The sequence below is a fragment of the Melopsittacus undulatus genome, chromosome 10, assembly GCF_012275295.1.
Source record: "Melopsittacus undulatus isolate bMelUnd1 chromosome 10, bMelUnd1.mat.Z, whole genome shotgun sequence".
Lineage (NCBI taxonomy): Eukaryota > Metazoa > Chordata > Aves > Psittaciformes > Psittaculidae > Melopsittacus > Melopsittacus undulatus.
This window is the reverse complement of record NC_047536.1, coordinates 34,334,357-34,351,029: the sequence shown is the minus strand read 5'-3', so window position 1 is coordinate 34,351,029 and position 16,673 is coordinate 34,334,357. Positions and strand designations below refer to the sequence as shown.

Below are 16,673 nucleotides of genomic sequence, written 5' to 3'. Positions count from 1 at the left end.
GTGCACGGCTGTACCGCACGTGGTTACCGGTGCAACCGGCTGCACGCCCCGGTATTCCACCTGCAGCAGCGGCACCAGGCCCGGGGTGGCCGCTGGCTCCCGCAGCACTGTGGAGACACAACAGCGATCACACAGATCACACAGCCAGGCTTCCGTGAGGGGACGGGCGGCCGAGGGCTCTACCGTGCCCGTGCGCTGCGGTACCGGCCGGGCCACCGGGGCCCGGCGGGGCCGACAGGGGGCGACAGAGCACCGCCCTCCGCCCCGCGGCTCCGTGCTTGCGCACTGACAGCGGCCGCTCGGCGCATGCGCCCAGCAGCCTCCTGCCCCCTCCCACCCTACCGCACCCCCCCGGCGCGGCCCAGCAGAGCGGCGGGCGATGCAGACGCACCCCGGGGCCTGCTGATCGGGCCGAGGCCCGGCGGCGCTCCCGGCGGCCCACGGCGGCGCTGCCGGCCCGACCTGCGGGGCACGGACCGGAGCGACCGGAGCCTCCGCCGGCCGTGAGGTGAGGGGCGGAGGGGGGCAGGCCCTGAGCGACGAGCGGCCCAGCCAATGGGAGAGCTCCATTCCAGGCCCCGCCCCTCGGGGCTCTCCCGGCCGCTGATTGGTTGGCGATGAGGGGCGGGCCCCGTGCTCACCGCCCCTCCCCGGTACGGCGGCCGCGAGGGGCGGAACGGCACCGGGAGGGGGGGGGGAGGCTGCCCCCTGCTGGCCGCCCCCTGCCCCGGTCCCGGCGGCAGCACGGCCCGAGCCGCAGCCCGACCGGAGCCGCTCCCGTAAGAACCGGGCGGCAGCAGCGGCCCCGGGGTGAACGTGCCCCGTGAGCCCGGTCTGCGGCCGAGCGAGAGGCTTCGGGGCTGGGGGGGCTGTGCCCGGTGCGGGGGGTGCGGGGGTGACACCGCGGTTACCGTCACACCGGGCTGCCGTCACCCGTGGCAACGCCGCCTGCCCGCTTCCGCCGGCCGCCGTTGGGCAACGCCGGCCGAGAGGGGCGGGGGGAGCCGAGCCCTTTAACGGGCGGAGCGGGGGCGGGGCTGCGCTCCGGGACTGGCGGAGCGCGGCCGGGCCGGTCCGCAGCCACCGCAGCGCCACAGCCGCCTCCGGCAGCCCGGCCCGGCCCGCAGCCCGTGAGAACCGGGGCTCCCTGGGCTCCAGGTTGGTGTCCCGGTAAGGGAAGGGGGGGGGATGGCAGCCGGTGCTTGGTGCGGCTCCGATCCGGTGGCCCTGAGCTCGGTTTAACGCTGAGCTGCCCGCATTAGCGGCCCGGTGCATCTCGGAGCTGTGGCGTTAACCGTTTGTTTGCCTCTCTCCTCTGCTGTGCGTGCAAAGGTCAGATGCTCCCATCGGCGGTGCAGAAGACAGCGGGGTCGGGAGCTGCTGAGTGCTGATCTGTGCGTGCTCCGGACCATGGACTCATTGAGGCCGTCCCAGGTGTGAAAATGTCCAGCAGCAACCGGGCGTTAGTGATTGACTTTGTGTCCTACAAGCTCTCGCAGAAGGGCCACAGCTGGAGCCAGCTGGAGGAGGAGGATGAGAACAGGACTGACTTGGCAGCCGAGGAGGTGGAGATGGACGGCGTCCTCAACGGGAGCCCCTCCTGGCACCCGCCCGCCAGCCACGTAGTGAATGGAGCCACCACCGTGCACCGGAGCAGCCTCCAGGTCCCCACCGTGGTTCAAGCGGCCGACGTGAGGCAGGCGCTGAGAGAGGCAGGGGATGAGTTTGAGCTGCGGTACCGACGGGCGTTCAGCGACCTCACGTCCCAGCTCCACATCACCCCCGGCACCGCGTACCAGAGCTTTGAGCAGGTGGTGAATGAACTCTTCCGCGATGGAGTGAACTGGGGGCGCATCGTGGCTTTCTTCTCCTTCGGAGGAGCCTTGTGTGTGGAGAGCGTTGACAAGGAGATGCGGGTACTGGTGGGACGCATTGTGTCTTGGATGACCACCTACTTGACCGACCACCTAGATCCCTGGATCCAGGAGAATGGCGGATGGGTAAGATCCTCCTCCCTGCCTGTGTCCTCCCTCGCTCCGGGCTGGCAGTGGTGCTGGTCAGACCAGTGTTTGTGTTAGCTCATGTCCTAGACCTTGGAGGGACATCAAGGGGCGCGTGGCCTTTCCCTCTGTGCTCTTATCACTGTGCCCCAAGGGGGCCAGTCCACTGCAGTGACATAGTTTATGCTCAGATGTGTCCTTCTCCAGCCCTGTTTGTTCTCCTTCTCCCTGTGTGTTACGTAAAAGACCTGTTCTCCAGGAGCCTCTGGGAACCTAATGTCACCCAAGCTTGTTCTTCAAGCAGGAGCTCTTGGGCATGTTCCTGGTGTCATTTAACAGCAGGGAGTGGAGCTTCCTCCTCTCCAGGCACCCTGTGTGTGATTTATTGAGGTAACAGCGACTTCATTCTGTAGTCAAGACTGGGTTTTGCCATGCTCACATGGAAGGGACCCCCAGCACCTCCTGGGGGGGCTGGTGGCTGCTGGGGCCTGAAGTGGGGACAGCTTCCACCCTGGGGAGCTGCTGGCCCTGCAGCTGCTTCCCCCTTGGCAGGGAGCGATGCTCCCAGCTGCCCCAGCAGCAAACCCCTGAGCTCCTGCCGGTGCTGAGGTATTACCATGAATAAGCATTTCTCCAGGAAGCATTCCTGGGATGCCAGGTCCGGCTGTGCTGTGCTGCTGGGAACGGGAGGTCTGTGACCTACACATGCCTTCAGTTTTCTTTCTGCTGCCGCATCTCAGTGATTCCCTGCTGGTGTAACCTTTACCAGCATCCATTGGGAAGAGTTCAGGCTGTCAGGCAGGGAATTGCCTCCCTGTGAGCTGAGGCCTTCAGTTCTCCTCATCCATCAGCAGGCCCTGCACCTCGGCAAGGAGCAGGAACCTTGGAGCCTGCTAAAGGAGAGGTACAGGAGCCCCAAACTGCTCCCAGCTCCTTGCACCCGTCTGGCCACACTGGGGACCCATGGAAAGGGAGCACCAAGGGAGCAGGAAGCTGTTCACCCACGGTGCAGGAATTCCAGGAATGTGGCTGCCCTGGGGCACTGCCTTGGGTGGGGCTGCCCAGGCTGAGGAGTTTCGATTAATAATGGGATCTGCTGCCCATTTCATGGGGCTCTATGGGGCCCATCAGCTCCCTCATCCTGCACACCCCCCTGGCCACAGGCTGAGCTCCTTCCCCCTCCCCTCTGGTTTTGGCTTCTCAAGGCACAGATCGGTCTTGGCATTGGGCGCTGAGCTGGAGCTTTCCGAGGGAGCTGTTGCCGGTGGGGACGGATTGGGCTGTATCCTGTGGGGATGGATTGGGCTGTATCCTGTGGGGATGGATTGGGCTGTATCCTGTGGGGATGGATTGGGCTGTATCCTGTGGGGATGGATTGGGCTGTATCCTGTGGGGATGGATTGGGCTGTATCCTGTGGGGACGGATTGGGCTGTATCCTATGGGGACGGATTGGGCTGTATCCTGTGGGGATGGATTGGGCTGTATCCTGGAGACCCGGCGATAATACAATCTGATTTTTGTAAATGAGCTCTCTGGGTTGGGGGGGGACAGGATTTAGATTAAATCGGGGTGGAAAATCCCTGCTGGTGCAGGGCCTGGAGCCCCTCCTCCCCTCCCCACCCCCCCAGGCTCCAGCTCTTGTGCCTCTGTCTCTAAATGAATGGTTTGCAGCAAATATTTGCTCACAGATTGCGGAGGGGTCAGGACTCCTCTTTATCGGAGCCTCCCACCGGCTCAGCCTTTGAAGGTCCCGCTCCCTCTGCTTCCCACCCCAGGGAGCAGCCTTGCTCCCTTCTCCTAACCTTGAACGGGGCTTCTGGCTGTGCTGCTAGGGCCGTGCTGGTGCCTGAAGGGGACCCGCAGGGGGGTAGAGGCTGTAGTGGGGAGAACCCCCCCCCACCACCATAAAACACCAGCACTGGGCAGCTTGTTTGATGTCTCAGCAGCTTTCCTCTGTGCTGAGGTTTCACCGCGTCCTTCCTGGGGCAGCTGTGCCTCTGCACATGAAGGACAGTGCAGCAGCAGTGGTCTAAGGGGTATATATCTCATATAAGCATCCCGAGTGCCTCACACATGGGGATGCTTCACTGTGCTCTCACTCGCCTCCAGCTGCAGGCACAAAAGCAGTGGCCTCCTGCCAGCTCTCCCTGCAAGTGCCACCCTGCACTCGCTGTGCTGGGGGGTCCCTCTCCTTGCACAGGGATCCTGCTCAGTGCACGGAGCTGTTCGAGCCTGTCCCATGCAAACAAAGCTCTCCCCAGAGGTGCAGCAGGCGGGTCCTGCTTGAGGGAGGGCTGCAAGTTGTGGCAGGCCCTTGGGTTGTGCTCTGCAGAGCTGCAGCACTGCTCTTCCTGGAGAGCCCCAGTGAGAGAGGGAAGGAGCACGGCTGCATCCCCACTGCTGCACAGCCTGCCTGCGTAGGAAGCTCTTTCATTCCCCAGCAGAGGAACAAAGGCGAGCGTAGGATGGCAGCGGGATGCAGGTTGCCTTTGGAGGGGCCTGTTGTGTGCTGGGCTGCAGCAGTTCTCTTGTAAAGGCTGCTTTGAGGCGAGGGGGAAATGGTGACTCCGGCTGTGGGGTGAACGTGGGTGTGTTTGTCACGTTTGCTGCCTCTTGGGTTGCCTCCTCTGCAATCTGGCACCCAGAAAACAAACAAACAAGAGCAACCCGAGGGGGACATTGGGCAGGAGAGAGATGCTGCCTCTGGGAGCCATCAGCACCAAGGAGGAGGCTTCTGTGGGGCAGCTGCTGTGGCCAGGACCAGGTCCCATTGGCTCTGGAGTTCAAACATTGATCCCAGTGGGGATGGGGAATTGTGGGGGGTGAAACCTGGTGGGGAGGGAGCCCTGCAGGCACAGAGGGACTGAGCCTGCTTTATCTGTGTGAGGGAGGTGAGCAGTAGCTGCTGCCTGCCTGTGCCCCTCCAGGGGATGAGAGCTTCTCCTTTGAGGCTAAATCAGAGTGGGCTTGAAAACGGGTGTTCTGTGGGGCTGGGAGGTGGATCTGTGCACCCAGAGGCAAGAGGCTTCCTGTTTCCATACGTGTGATGGGGACCAGCATGAAGGGGCAGTGCCAGGCTGGGATGGAGAGCAGACAGCATCTTTGTCACCAGTGTGTGACATCCGAATCCTGGCAAACTGGGCCTTTCCAACCCAAACTGTTCTATGGTTTTGTATCTTTTACATTTGCTTCTTGAATGATAGGAAATGACTCAGCCTGTGTCATGCAACAGCACAGCTGGGATTGCATCCTGGGCTCCTGCTCCAGCCTCCTCAATGGTTTCAGGTTGAGAGCCAGCCTTTGGTTCTCAGCTCTCTTCTCTGCCCAGGTATCCCACACAAGCCTTCCCTGCAGCCACCACCTTACCTGAGTGATCCCAGGTGCTCCAGGATCCTCACATCTTCTCAGTCCAAGCTTTTTGGGCAGCGTGGGATGAGCACAGGTTTGAATTGTGCTGCTGTTGTGCCCCAGGATTACTTCACAGCCTGGATCCCTGCAGCTGGGATGATGCCCCCATTGTTATCACCTGTTTGGGATGGAAAGAACACTGTCCTCCCGCCAGCCTTGTCCCATTGCAGGACTGGGGATCCCTCCCTGGCCATGGGACCTGGTCCCTGGCACTGCTCTCCCAGGTAGCTCCATCCTCACTGGAGGCTGCTCTGGCCTGAGCAGATCCCTGGCAGCTCCTCACCCTGCCTGCGACCTGGGAGGCTTTTCTGCAGCGCTCTCCAGGAAATGCCATTGGAATGACTTCCACTGCAGCTTCCTGCCCGGCCTACAGCAGCATTCCTGCTGCTGGAGCGAGACCCATGCAGAGACGAGCTTCAGAGCCCTGCTCTTCACCCTCCGTTCTCCTTCACTGGGGCCCTGCCCTGCTCTTCCTCACAGCCTCTGGGTGTGCGGTGCAGTTTGATGCCATTCCTTAGATCTGTGATCAGAGCAGGGGCCTGCAAAGCAAAGCCCCAGAGCCCATCCGAGGCTCGGAGCAGCCCACTTAACCCCGTGCTCCTCCAGCAGAAGGGACTGTGTTTCCTTCCCTCCCCGGGGAGCCGCTGGGAGCTGGGATTTGTAAAGCACTCGGAGGTTCTTTAATCCGGAGGATGGAGTGTCATGGAAAAAAAGACCTGTGAAATAATTAACAGAGTGTTTGGTGCTGCTGTGTGTTCACAGCTGCTCCTGGTAATGTCAGTCCTGCCCTGCAGCAGGCTCTGCATCCCCCTGTGCGCTGCCTGGGCTCTCTCCTGCTCCAGGAGCACTTGGGTGTCCCACCATGCACAAGCAGAGGGAGCAACGTGCTCTTTCCCCCCGTGGAAGCTGCAGTGTTCTGTGGGTGCTGCAGCTGATGGAGCTCCTGTGATGTGTGATGTGGTTTTACCCCGGGAGCAGCGGTACCCAGCCCGGGTGCAGGCTCAACGATGCTCCAAGGCCTTTGCTGGAGCTCCTCTCCTTTGTTGTGTACCTGGCACTGAACACACGGTCCCATCTCGATGTACAGGGAGCATTTCTCTAGCAGCTCCTTCCCCACTAGCTGTAGTGCTGGAGGATTCCCAGGAGGAGCTGGGGGAAGGGAAGGGATGGATATCAGTTATGGAAGTGTTGCAGACCTGCTGAACCGCAATGGAGCAGGAAGGGGCTGAGGGAGCTGCTCCCTCCCCACCAGTGACCCCGATAGCAGAGGGGCTTTGACCGGCTGCTGGCTGATTCCTGGCTGAAGGAATGCTGTGCTGTGGGGGGGCAGGAAGCAGCCACACTCCTCCTCCCCACTCCCAGAGCTCACCCTGGAACACAATTGTTCTGAGCAAGTAAAGATTAACACGGATAATGAAAGGCATGAAAGGGAAGCGGCTCCCTCAGTGCCAGGGCACTCCTTGGTTCACTGCCCCGGCCTTGAACAGGGAAACTGCTCCTCCTCCCTGCTCCTCACCTGAAGGATGTGCAGAGGGGTGCTTGGCACCACTGTCTCCACAGTCCCGCTCCTGATCACCCTTGGGATGCCAAGGGATTGAATCAGGGGATGCCAAGGGATTGAATCAGATGATGCCAAGGGATTGAATCAGGGGATGCCAAAGGATAGAATCAGGGGATGCACTTTGTACTCACCCACAGTGCACCATGGAGGGGACACCGGGGCTGTGCTGCTCGCACCGGGCTCTTGGGGGGACTCTGGGTCCCGGCATCAGTGGGGCCCGGTGGGGTGAGGGTGCAGAGCCGTTGGCAGATGGCTGCAGATGGGTTCATGGGGCGCAGGTGTGGCTTTGGGAAGCTGCCTTCTAAGAGAGACATGAGTTTTGAACCCAGGAGGCTCCTCGCGCTGGGGAGCTCTGACCTACTTGTGCTCTGCAAACCTTCCTCAGAGTTGGGTATTTTGCTTGTTTCCTCCTCATGTTTAATTTAGCTCCAAGAAGGAAGGATCCGAGGGAACCAGGGCCATGCCTGCGGGCAGGAACGTGGCCACAGCTCCTGCGGGCAGGAAGCATCGCTCCAGCCGCCCGCGTCCTCCCTCGGACACGTGCTCACGTGTACCAGCCCAGTGCTGTCTCTCAGGATCTCTTTAATGGGAAAGCCAGTGCACTCATTGCTGCTGCTGCTGCCTGCAGGGTAGCAAAGGGAGGGAGGAGCGGGATCCAGAGCTTTAACCAGAGTCTGTTTGAACACTGCTGTGACTGCTCTGCCTTCCCTCTGCTGCTGTGAGCGGGGTGAGAACGGTGTTTTGGGAGGCTTTGGGATGGTTGTTCTCTCAACCAACACTACCATTCACACCATGAGCTCGAGGCAGGGTAATAGGCTGTATCTGCAAAGCGGAAGTTCAGGGGTCTGTGCACTTCCCTTGGGGAGAGCTGCTTGAATTTATTGCATTATCCTCCTTCCTGCTCAAGCTCATGTTTGAGCTGTGTCTGCAGACATAGTTCTGACTTAAGTACATCCAATTAGTAGCTGGCTTCTGGCAGCAGCATCCTGCTGGGGGGATATGAGCCCTGGAGATGAGGAGCATCCAGTGGGAGCAGGGCCGGGCTCAGCCATTCTGCTCCTGATCTGGGATGGACCCGGAGCTCCCTGGTCCTGAGCTCAGGGGGAAGGTGAGGCAGGAGCAAGGAGAGCAGGTTCTCCCTGTCCCAGTGCCAGCCGGGTGCTCAGCACTGGAACCAAGCACTCCAGAACGTGACAGCAGAGAGGGCCTGGAGCAGGAGCTGCTCATAGGTGTGAGGGGTGATGGGCAGAGCCATGCAGGGACCTGCTGGGGTAGGATTGTACCTGCTGGGAGGGAGCTGCTGCTTCCTGAGGGAGCATGGAAGGGTTTTCCTTCAGCAAGAGGGCAAAGGGCTCTTTAGGAAGCTCAGAGAAGAGGCCTGGGCTGGCACAGCGCTGGTTGGGGCTGAATGCAGCTGGTGCCACGCTCAGGTGGAGCAGCACAGCTGTGTGCATCACTTCGTTAGTTCACACACAATACCAGTCCCATCTGCACCTCAGACTGGTTCCGGCCATCACTGGGGACAGCCTGAGTGTTGTGCAGGGCTGTGGCAGTGCTGTTCCTCTCTGTGTGTGACCCATGGTGAGCTGGCTCCAGCTGTGGGCTGGGTGTGTGTGTGTGGGCCTGGGTAGTGGCTGGGTGACGCATGACTTATGCATGGAGAAAATGAGCTCTTGCTACCTGTAAAGCAGCCATAATAGTGTTCCAAGTGCTTCCATCCTGTAATGACATGGCTCACCAGTGTGTTAAACTTGCTGGGGAGCTAATACCTTTTATTAGAGCAACTGACCTCATTTAGAAGCTTCCAGTGCACCAGCCAGTGATTACTGCGTGCAACAACACGTATGGAGGAGCCCAGGGCAGGGCACAAAGTCTCCTTCTTGTGCTGCATCCCTCTCTCCAGCCTGTGCTGCATCAGCTGCTGCCTCTGCTGCTTCCTGCCCTCCAGCCAGCAAGGAGATTGCTGAAGGGGACTCGTGGCTCGAATCATTTGAGATTTCATGTGGACTAACAGGAAGTGAAAACAGAATGAGGACATCTTCCTCCCCTTCCTGCACCTCCACCCTTTCCCTTTCTCATTCAAGTGCCATGGAAGGATTACAGCAGCCTTGTGAGGTGCTGGGGCTGAAGTGGGAAGTGCTGCGGGGTGCATGGGAATGAATGGGAGAGCCTGGTGGGACCCATCTCCTCACTCCCTCCGGCTCTGGTAATGGTGCTGGGTCAGGCTCCCAGTGCTGGTAAGTGCTGTTTGCATCAGCCCCGGCCGGCAGGGCTGGTGGCTCCACCGTGGCCACCGCAGCACATCCCGTCCCTCGGCACAGGTTCCCCCGTGGTTACACAAGGGCAGATTGCACAGGAGCTGCTGACGTCCGGCAGTGGTGACAAGGTGGAAATGGAGCTTTGTGCCCGGTGCAGTGAGCAGGCAACCATGAAACGAGAGCCTGAGCCCTCCCCGGCCCCCCGAGTGTGCCCCTCACACAAAGGCTCAGACACCATCTGTCCGGTGGGGAGAAGCATCAGAGACCTGGGACCATTCCACTTAATGCCCTTTGGAAAACAATCCCATTCCCAGCAGGTGCTAATCTCTTGAGTGGATCCGGCTCAGCCAATGTGTTCTTTGTCCCGCAGCCGCTGCCGAGCGTGCCCAATCCCGATGCTTCCGCACCTTTGGGAGCCCTCAGCCCCATTAGTTCTGGGAGAAACACTGATGAAAGATGGATGCAAGTGGATTAGTCACTGGCACCGGCTCCGGCTGGAACACACATGAATGTTTCAGGAGGTTTCTGGAAGGGAGAGCGCAATTCCCGGCTCTCCGGGTCGTGCTGTGTCTCCCGGGGCAGGGATGGGGGTCAGAACTGTCACTCTCACCCCTTTCATGTGCTTGGGGAATGCTGGAATCGTGCTGAATGGTGCAGGGTTAGTGCAGGTTCCCTGGTGATGGAACCAGTCTGACAGGAGCTGCCGAGGATTAGGGCTGGAATGTGCGAGTGAGGCTTGGTTCTGCTTGGAAAGGAGCTGGCTCTGGCCCTCACCGGGCAGAAACCCCACAGGTCTGTTGGGCTGAGGCCCCAGGACAGCCTCCATCCCTGATGGTGAGGGGCTTGGCCAGCCAGGAGCAGAGCGAGGCAGGGATGTGCTTATTCTGTTAACCCCTTCGAGTTTATGGCTGCATCCCTCATATGGCTGCATCCCTCAGCATTGCCAGCTCCACTCACTGGAGCTCGGGCTGGGGCAGCACCCAGCAGCATCCCAGCATCCGCAGCACCACAACACTGTTGTCAGGGCAGGAGATGCAGGAGATGCAGCAGGCGGGTGGCATTCCCTGCCATTGTCATGGAGATCAGCAGCTGCTTCCCTGGAGGTCACCATTTGCATAACAGTTAGAGCTGGGTCTCTGGAGCGTTTGCACCTGCACTGTGCTGTCCCCAGAGCCCCTTCATGTCCCAGAGCCTCTTCCCCTCCCCATTCTGAGCCTGCCCAGGGTGCTGGTGGGGACCAAGGTGGGGATGTGGAAGCCCCGAGGCCTCTGCCTGGGATGGATGGTTTCCATAGGCACGCTCCCCATACTGCAGGCAGTGCTGCATGGTGGTACTGGCACCCTCCTATCCCCACTGCCCTCCCTTCAGGCCTGGGCTTCAGACAGGGCCAAGGGTGATGGGGACAAGCATTGGTGTCAGGATGGAGAGAGGACCTCCAGGATGTCCCTTCCACTCCCACAGCACAAAGAGACCCATTGAGCTGTGCTTACAGCATCCTGATAGCAGCCTTTGGGAATACCTTTGTTTGCTTTCTATCCTGAAGGATCATCTCCTTTCCCCTTTGTAGCTCCGGGTTCACATATGCTGGTCCCATGCAGAGAGCTGGCAGCCTGCAGGGGCTGGGGAGCAGGCAGCTCCATGCAGGGCTTTGTGTGCTCTGTGCCTTGCTTTTTCCACGCTTGGGGCACTGCTCAGCACAAAACTGTTCCCAGCATCTCATTAACAGATGCCTGGTCATGCAGATGGGGGCTCCTGGCTGGGGAGCACTGTGAGACCCTCAGCAGCAGCACAGCTGCAGTCACAGCAAAGGTACAGCAGCATCATTGCCTCATGATGAGTGATGGGCTGGGAGGCAGATGCTCATGCAGCTCTAGGGCAAGCACTTCCTGCACCTCTGTTGGTCCGGGTGGGAACGATCCTGGTGTATCCCATGGGAGGTTTCTGATAAAACACATAGGGCTCCGTGGATGGGAGAGGGTCCTGTGTGTGCTGAGCTGGTTCCTGTGCCTGTCCCCAAGGCTGTGGTATCGGGGGCAGCTCTGCAGCTCCTGGGGTCAGTCTGTGCTGAAGCTGATGCCATTGTGAAGAGCTTAGCAAGGGGCTGTAGGGACAGGCCAAGGGGAATGGCTTTAACCTACCAGAACAGGAGAGACTGAGCTGAGCTCTGAGGCAGAAGCTGTTCCCTGTGAGGGTGCTGAGGCGCTGGCACAGGGTGCCCAGAGCAGCTGTGGCTGCCCCATCCCTGGCAGTGCTCAAGGCCAGGTTGGACACAGGGGCTTGGAGCAGCTGCTCCATGGGAAGGGGTCCCTGCCCATGGGAGGGATTGGAACTGGATGAGCTTTAAGGTCCCTTCCAACCCAAACCAGGCTGTGGTTCTATGAACAGCCCCAGTAGTGCCCATATGTGCCCTTTCTGCCCTGCCCCTGGCTCACAAGAGACCAGACAATGTTGTTCATTGCAACATCTGCTTCCTTCGTGGCTCAGTGTCACTGAGTCCCCTTTCCCCACGTGGTGCTGAAGGAGGAACCTGCTCTGCTCTCCCTTAATGGGATCCAGCACCCGTCCCCCAGTGCTCAGCTGGGGAAGCTCCTGGGCACTGCTGGTGAATGAAACCAGCTGAGCCTGGGGGGGGGCACCCACAGGAGCCTGAATCGTTGGGTTTCCCTTCCCCTTTCCAGGATGTGAGCTCTGGCTCAGCTGCACCTCGTGCTCATGGGAGCACTGTGGGTCAGAGCTCTCCTCAGCACCGGGCACCGCTTCGGGAGCTGCTGCATCCCCCCTGGTGCTGGGCTCCATTCTGGGGCACTGCGGGTGCCTGGAGAGCCTTGGGCACTGCAGAACCTCCCTGCCCTGCTCTGCAGGGTCCTGGGCACTGCTGGAGTCTGATCCCAGCCTCTCTGTCCCTGCACACAGCAGAAGCATCCATAGGGACCCCCCTTCCCCAGTGAGTGCTGGTTTAGGCTCCAGCAAGGAAACTCCTTCCCCAGTGCTGGGGACAGGGGGGGAGGCAAAGCCAGGGGAAGCCTTTACGTAGACCTCACTCTGCTTCCTCATTGCCTGGCCCTGAGCATCCTCCTCTTGGGCGGTGGGGAAAGGGATGTGACGGGTGTGTGGTGGTGGAACAGACTGTGCTGTCCTGTCCTATCCTGTCCGGTGCTGTGCTGTTCTGTGCTGTGCTGTCCTATCCTGTCCTGTCCTGTGCTGTTCGTCCTGTCCTATCCTATCCTGTCCTGTGCTGTGCTTTCCTCTCAGGTGGAAGGGCCAACAGACACACAGGGTGGGCAGCTGGGACCCTGCGGTGCTGTTGGGACCCTGCGCTGCTATTGGGACCCTGTGGTGCTGTCAGGACCCTGCGGTGCTGTTGGGACCCTGTGGTGCTGTTGCTACCACAGTCCTTGTGATCGGCTCAGGAATCCCAAGTATTTCCTCTCAGATAAAGGTGCCTGGGGGAGGCCAGAAGTATCCGGACGTGTCTGGGCAAGCCTGAGGTCCCAGCACCGATCCCAGGAGGTCAGGATGGGTGCTGGGAGTCCTGAGCTTCAGGTGCAGGCTCAGGGCCGTGTGGGAATGGAGCAAGCTGCCGTTCCCTAACCTTCAATCCACTCCCAGGACGGACATGAGGTCACTGCTGCTGCTTTCCCATTGCCCTGCTCTGGGATCACCATTCCCAGGGCGCACAGGGGCTCCGGAGGGAGGGCATCGCTCCCCCAGCTGCATCCCAGCATCTGCTGCTCCCTTCCCGAGGGATGCACATCCCCTCCCTGCTGTCCTCCGCCTGCAGCTCCCGATAGCTCCCACTGCCCCCCCTGCCTTTATCTCCTGCCCAGCAAACGCTTCCTTTTCTGAGAAGCAAGGCCCCAAAACTCCCTTCTTGGAAGTGCCTTTCCCCATTGGTGGCACTGATCCTGAGCGGGGCTGAGCCTCATGGACCCCTTGGAACAGTGGGGACAAAGGAGGGCGCAGCCTCCCCCTTGTTCCTGCCTGGATGGCCCCTGTGTGTGAGGCACCGGCCCCAGGTGCTGTGCACACCTCCATGGTGCTGGCAGGCTGGTGGGAAGGAGCTCCTGCCATGCTCTGTGAGCCATGGGGATGGGGTCACATCCTGCACAGGGCTTGGGGTGAGCAGTGATGTGTCCTGGGGTGAGCAGTGATGTGCTCTGGGGTGAGTGAGCAAAGTCCTCGTGGTCCCAGCACCCTGCCCAGTGTCTGCTGGTACCTGCTCATGGTCAGAGCGGGTCTTGAGATGCTGGAGGTGGTGCTTGGGGGGCAGAGGTGGTGCTGAGGTGCAGGGGTGGTTGTTCAGGTACCCAATCCCCTGTGGCAGGAGGCCTGGGGCCAAGAAGAGGGGCACATCCTGCTCCCTTTGAGCAGCCTTGTGTGTTGCACACCTTGCTGTCAAAGGCTGTGTTGGTGGCAAGGTAAGGAGGTAAGCACATGCTGTGGCCACACTGGGGCTGTTCTGGAGGAGCCAGAGCACCGGTTCCCTCTATCCATGAGGGATGGAGAGGTACCTGCCTAAAGAGGCTCTCGATCCCAGACGTGATCCAGGCCCTGAGCCCCTGCAGGTCCTGTGGCAGTGATTGTAGCTCTTTGTGGGCTCTGGGCAGGTATGGGAGGCAGTTTGCAGGCAGGGATGGCAGAGCAGGCAGGGATACAGGAGCAGGCAGGGGTACAGGAGCAGGCAGGCATGGGAGAACAGGCAGGGATACAGGAGCAGACGGGGTACAGGAGCAGGCAGGGATACAGCAGCAGGCAGGGATACAGGAGCAGGCAGGGATGGAAGATCAGGCAGGGATACAGCAGCAGGCAGGGATACAGGAGCAGGCAGGGATACAGCAGCAGGCAGGAGCAGGCAGGGATACAGCAGCAGGCAGGAGCAGGCAGGGATACAGCAGCAGGCAGGAGCAGGCAGGGATACAGCAGCAGGCAGGGATACAGGAGCAGGCAGGGACAGGAGCAGGCAGCGATGCTGCCCCTGCCCCAGGGAGGCCATGGTGAGTGGTGACACAAGCACAGCGTCAGCTGAGCTTATCTGTGCTCCCCCAGAGCTGCCGGGTTACTGGAACTGCTCTCACTTATCAGGGAGCAGGGACTTTGCCTGGACACGGGCTCGAGGTGTGACAATGGGGAGCTCCTGCTGACGCCAGCCTGGGCCCATGGCCTGGAGCTCAGCTCCAGCTCCAGCCCTGGGCTCCTGCTCAGCCCTGATAACCCTGGGAGCTGCTGGGGGTAAAGGCCCCTGCGCATGGACCCCCCCCTTCCCTGGGCACCTGAGCAGCCATTGACCCATGGTGAGCAGAGGGTGGCTCCATGCCATGGGTGCCGCATGGGCAGATGGGCTCTCTGATGCTCTGCCCCCATCTCCCCCAGTCCAGGCCATGCCACGTGTCCCAGTGCTCACCCTCAAGGACAGGGGCTGTGGCCCCATTCTGTGCAGTGCCTCTGCTGGTGCTGGAGGTGAGGGACTGGGACCAGCTGGCTCCACGAGCTGGGCTGGAGCGGCTGCATTCCTGGCAGTTTGGTAACCCGGTGCCTGCCTTTGCCACAGGGCTTCCTGATATCCAGTGCGGAGTAACCCGTGCTGGGATGTGGCAGTGCTGGTGGTGATGGGAGGCTCCGCTTTGGATGCAGAAGGGATGAACCCTGTGGGCTCCTGCCCCATCCATGGGCACCGGCCCTGCTGCTGCTCCCCATGCCTTGGCCATGGGCTAAAGCCCGGTGTCCTCCTGCTGCTGCCGTGATGCTATCACAGTTTGATGCTGGCATTACAGAGCCCACAGCACGTGACGGATGCAGCATCTCCCCATATGGAGCTCTCCTTGCAAATCCTTCCTGGCATCCCCTTCTCCCATGACTGATCCTGTGCTTCCCCATCACCCTCTGTGCATGACTCAGAGCAGGGAAGCACACGGCATCTGTCACCCGCCTGCTCCCCGGCAGCATCCCTGCCTGTGCCATAGGGATGGTCCCTGCCCCATCCCTCCTGCTCCCCAGCAGCATCCCTGCCTGTGCCATGGGGATGGTCCCTGCTCCATCCCTCTGCTCACCGCTCCCCTCTCCCCACAGGAGCGCTTTGTGGACCTCTATGGGAACGATGCTGCTGCCGAGGTGAGGAAGGGCCAAGAGACCTTCAACAAGTGGCTCCTGACCGGGGCGACGGTGGCCGGGGTGCTCCTGCTGGGATCCCTGCTGAGCCGCAAGTGAGGCCCCCGCCGCCCCCCCCATCCACTACACTCCTCCCGTGCACCGAGGGCCCCCCCGCTCCTCTCTCATAGCCCCCCCAATCCCTCCCATGTGTTTTAAGGCGCTGAGGCCACGGCAGCACTTCAGCCACCAGTTCCCATACTGGGGGGACCCGGGCGGGGGGGGATGGGCAGAAGGTGCCCCCCCCCTCCCCCTCCCAGCAGGGTCCTCCAGGTCACTTGGAAGAGAATAAACAGACTTATTTTTGCATGTGTGAGTGTGTGTGTGTGTGTAGATGTGTCACTGACGGTGGTGCCACAGCCAGAGCCAGGCTCCAGGCTCCGGCTCAGCCACGCTCAGGTCCTGGCAGCTGTGATGGAGCTTCCCTGCATCCCGGTCCTGTCCCTGCCTCCTGCGGGCAGAGCTCATCCCGGTGCTGGAGGAGGAGGCAGAGGCCGGATGGAGGCAGTGAGCTCTGCCCTCACTCACATCAGCCCCTTTCTCCCCAGGCCCCAGCTGCTGGGAGCTGAGCTCAGTGAGGATGGAGCTGGAGCCTGGGCCCCATTGAAGGGATCCTCTCCCTCCTCCTCCCTCTCAATGTAAACTGCAGCAGAGGAGGGAGGCAGGAGAGGGGCAGAGCCCTTGAACCAGCCCCTGCCCTGGCACAGGGGCCCAGAGGGACAAGGGGTAGGATGCAGGAGGGGAAGCAGAGCCCTGGGAGCAGCCCCCCCATGGCCCATCCTTGGGGGCAGTGAGGGTCAGCACTGACCTGGTCCGTGTGTCCCTGCTCCCCATAGCGCAGGCAGCCCCTGTCCCTGGCGTGGCTGTGTCGGGTGCGTGCGGCAGCTTCGGAGCTGAGCTTAGCTTCAGCACCCCCCATGGCCCCCGCTCTGCTGTACAGACCCCGTAGGTTTTAACCCATTTGTGAATACTCTTTAATGCTATTTTTGTTATCTCGTCTGTCCCTATTTATGTGTGGGGCCGTGCTCCCTGCAGAGGCCAAGGGGGTGGAGGTGGGGGGGTCCTGCCTGCCCCCCAAGCACGGGCTCGTGCTCCCAGTGCAGGATCTGCTCGCTCCAGATCCTGCACGGAGCGTGCAGGGAGCAGCATTTGCCCATGGAACGCTTCGGTTTGCAGGTGGAGGTGGGTCCACAAATAAACTCTTGTCATTGGAGCTGCTGCTGGTGCTGTGGTCTCTGTGGGCTTGGGGATGGAGGGGGACAGGGGAGGGATGGGGTGCCCCAGGGAGGGGGTGCTGTTGG

General features: G+C 60.9%; 1 protein-coding gene across 4 annotated transcripts; it reads left to right on the top strand.

Moving 5' to 3' along the window:
* The first annotated feature begins 376 nt into the window (after window positions 1–376).
* BCL2L1 (BCL2 like 1) lies at window positions 377–15,681 on the top strand. Of its 4 annotated transcripts, none has more exons than XM_034067270.1 (3): window positions 377–508; window positions 1,333–2,000; window positions 15,295–15,681. In XM_034067270.1, the coding sequence occupies exons 2-3, from the start codon at window positions 1,443–1,445 to the stop codon at window positions 15,430–15,432; spliced, it is 696 nt and encodes a 231-aa protein (XP_033923161.1). In that variant the 5' UTR covers window positions 377–508; window positions 1,333–1,442; the 3' UTR covers window positions 15,433–15,681. The 4 variants fall into 4 exon arrangements, with proteins under 4 accessions (XP_033923161.1, XP_033923162.1, XP_033923159.1 ...); XM_034067271.1 differs by lacking the exon at window positions 377–508 and adding an exon at window positions 677–779; XM_034067268.1 differs by lacking the exon at window positions 377–508 and adding an exon at window positions 1,033–1,158.
* The last annotated feature ends 992 nt before the right edge of the window (window positions 15,682–16,673 follow it).

What these genes read in the sequence shown, in the direction of transcription:
- BCL2L1 (XM_034067270.1), top strand. Translation starts at nt 1,443, where the DNA reads ATGTCCAGCAGCAACCGGGCGTTAGTGATTGACTTTGTGTCCTACAAG. An exon ending in TCCAGGAGAATGGCGGATGG is followed by an intron (nt 2,001 to 15,294) that starts GTAAGATCCTCC and finishes CTCTCCCCACAG; the next exon opens with GAGCGCTTTGTGGACCTCTA.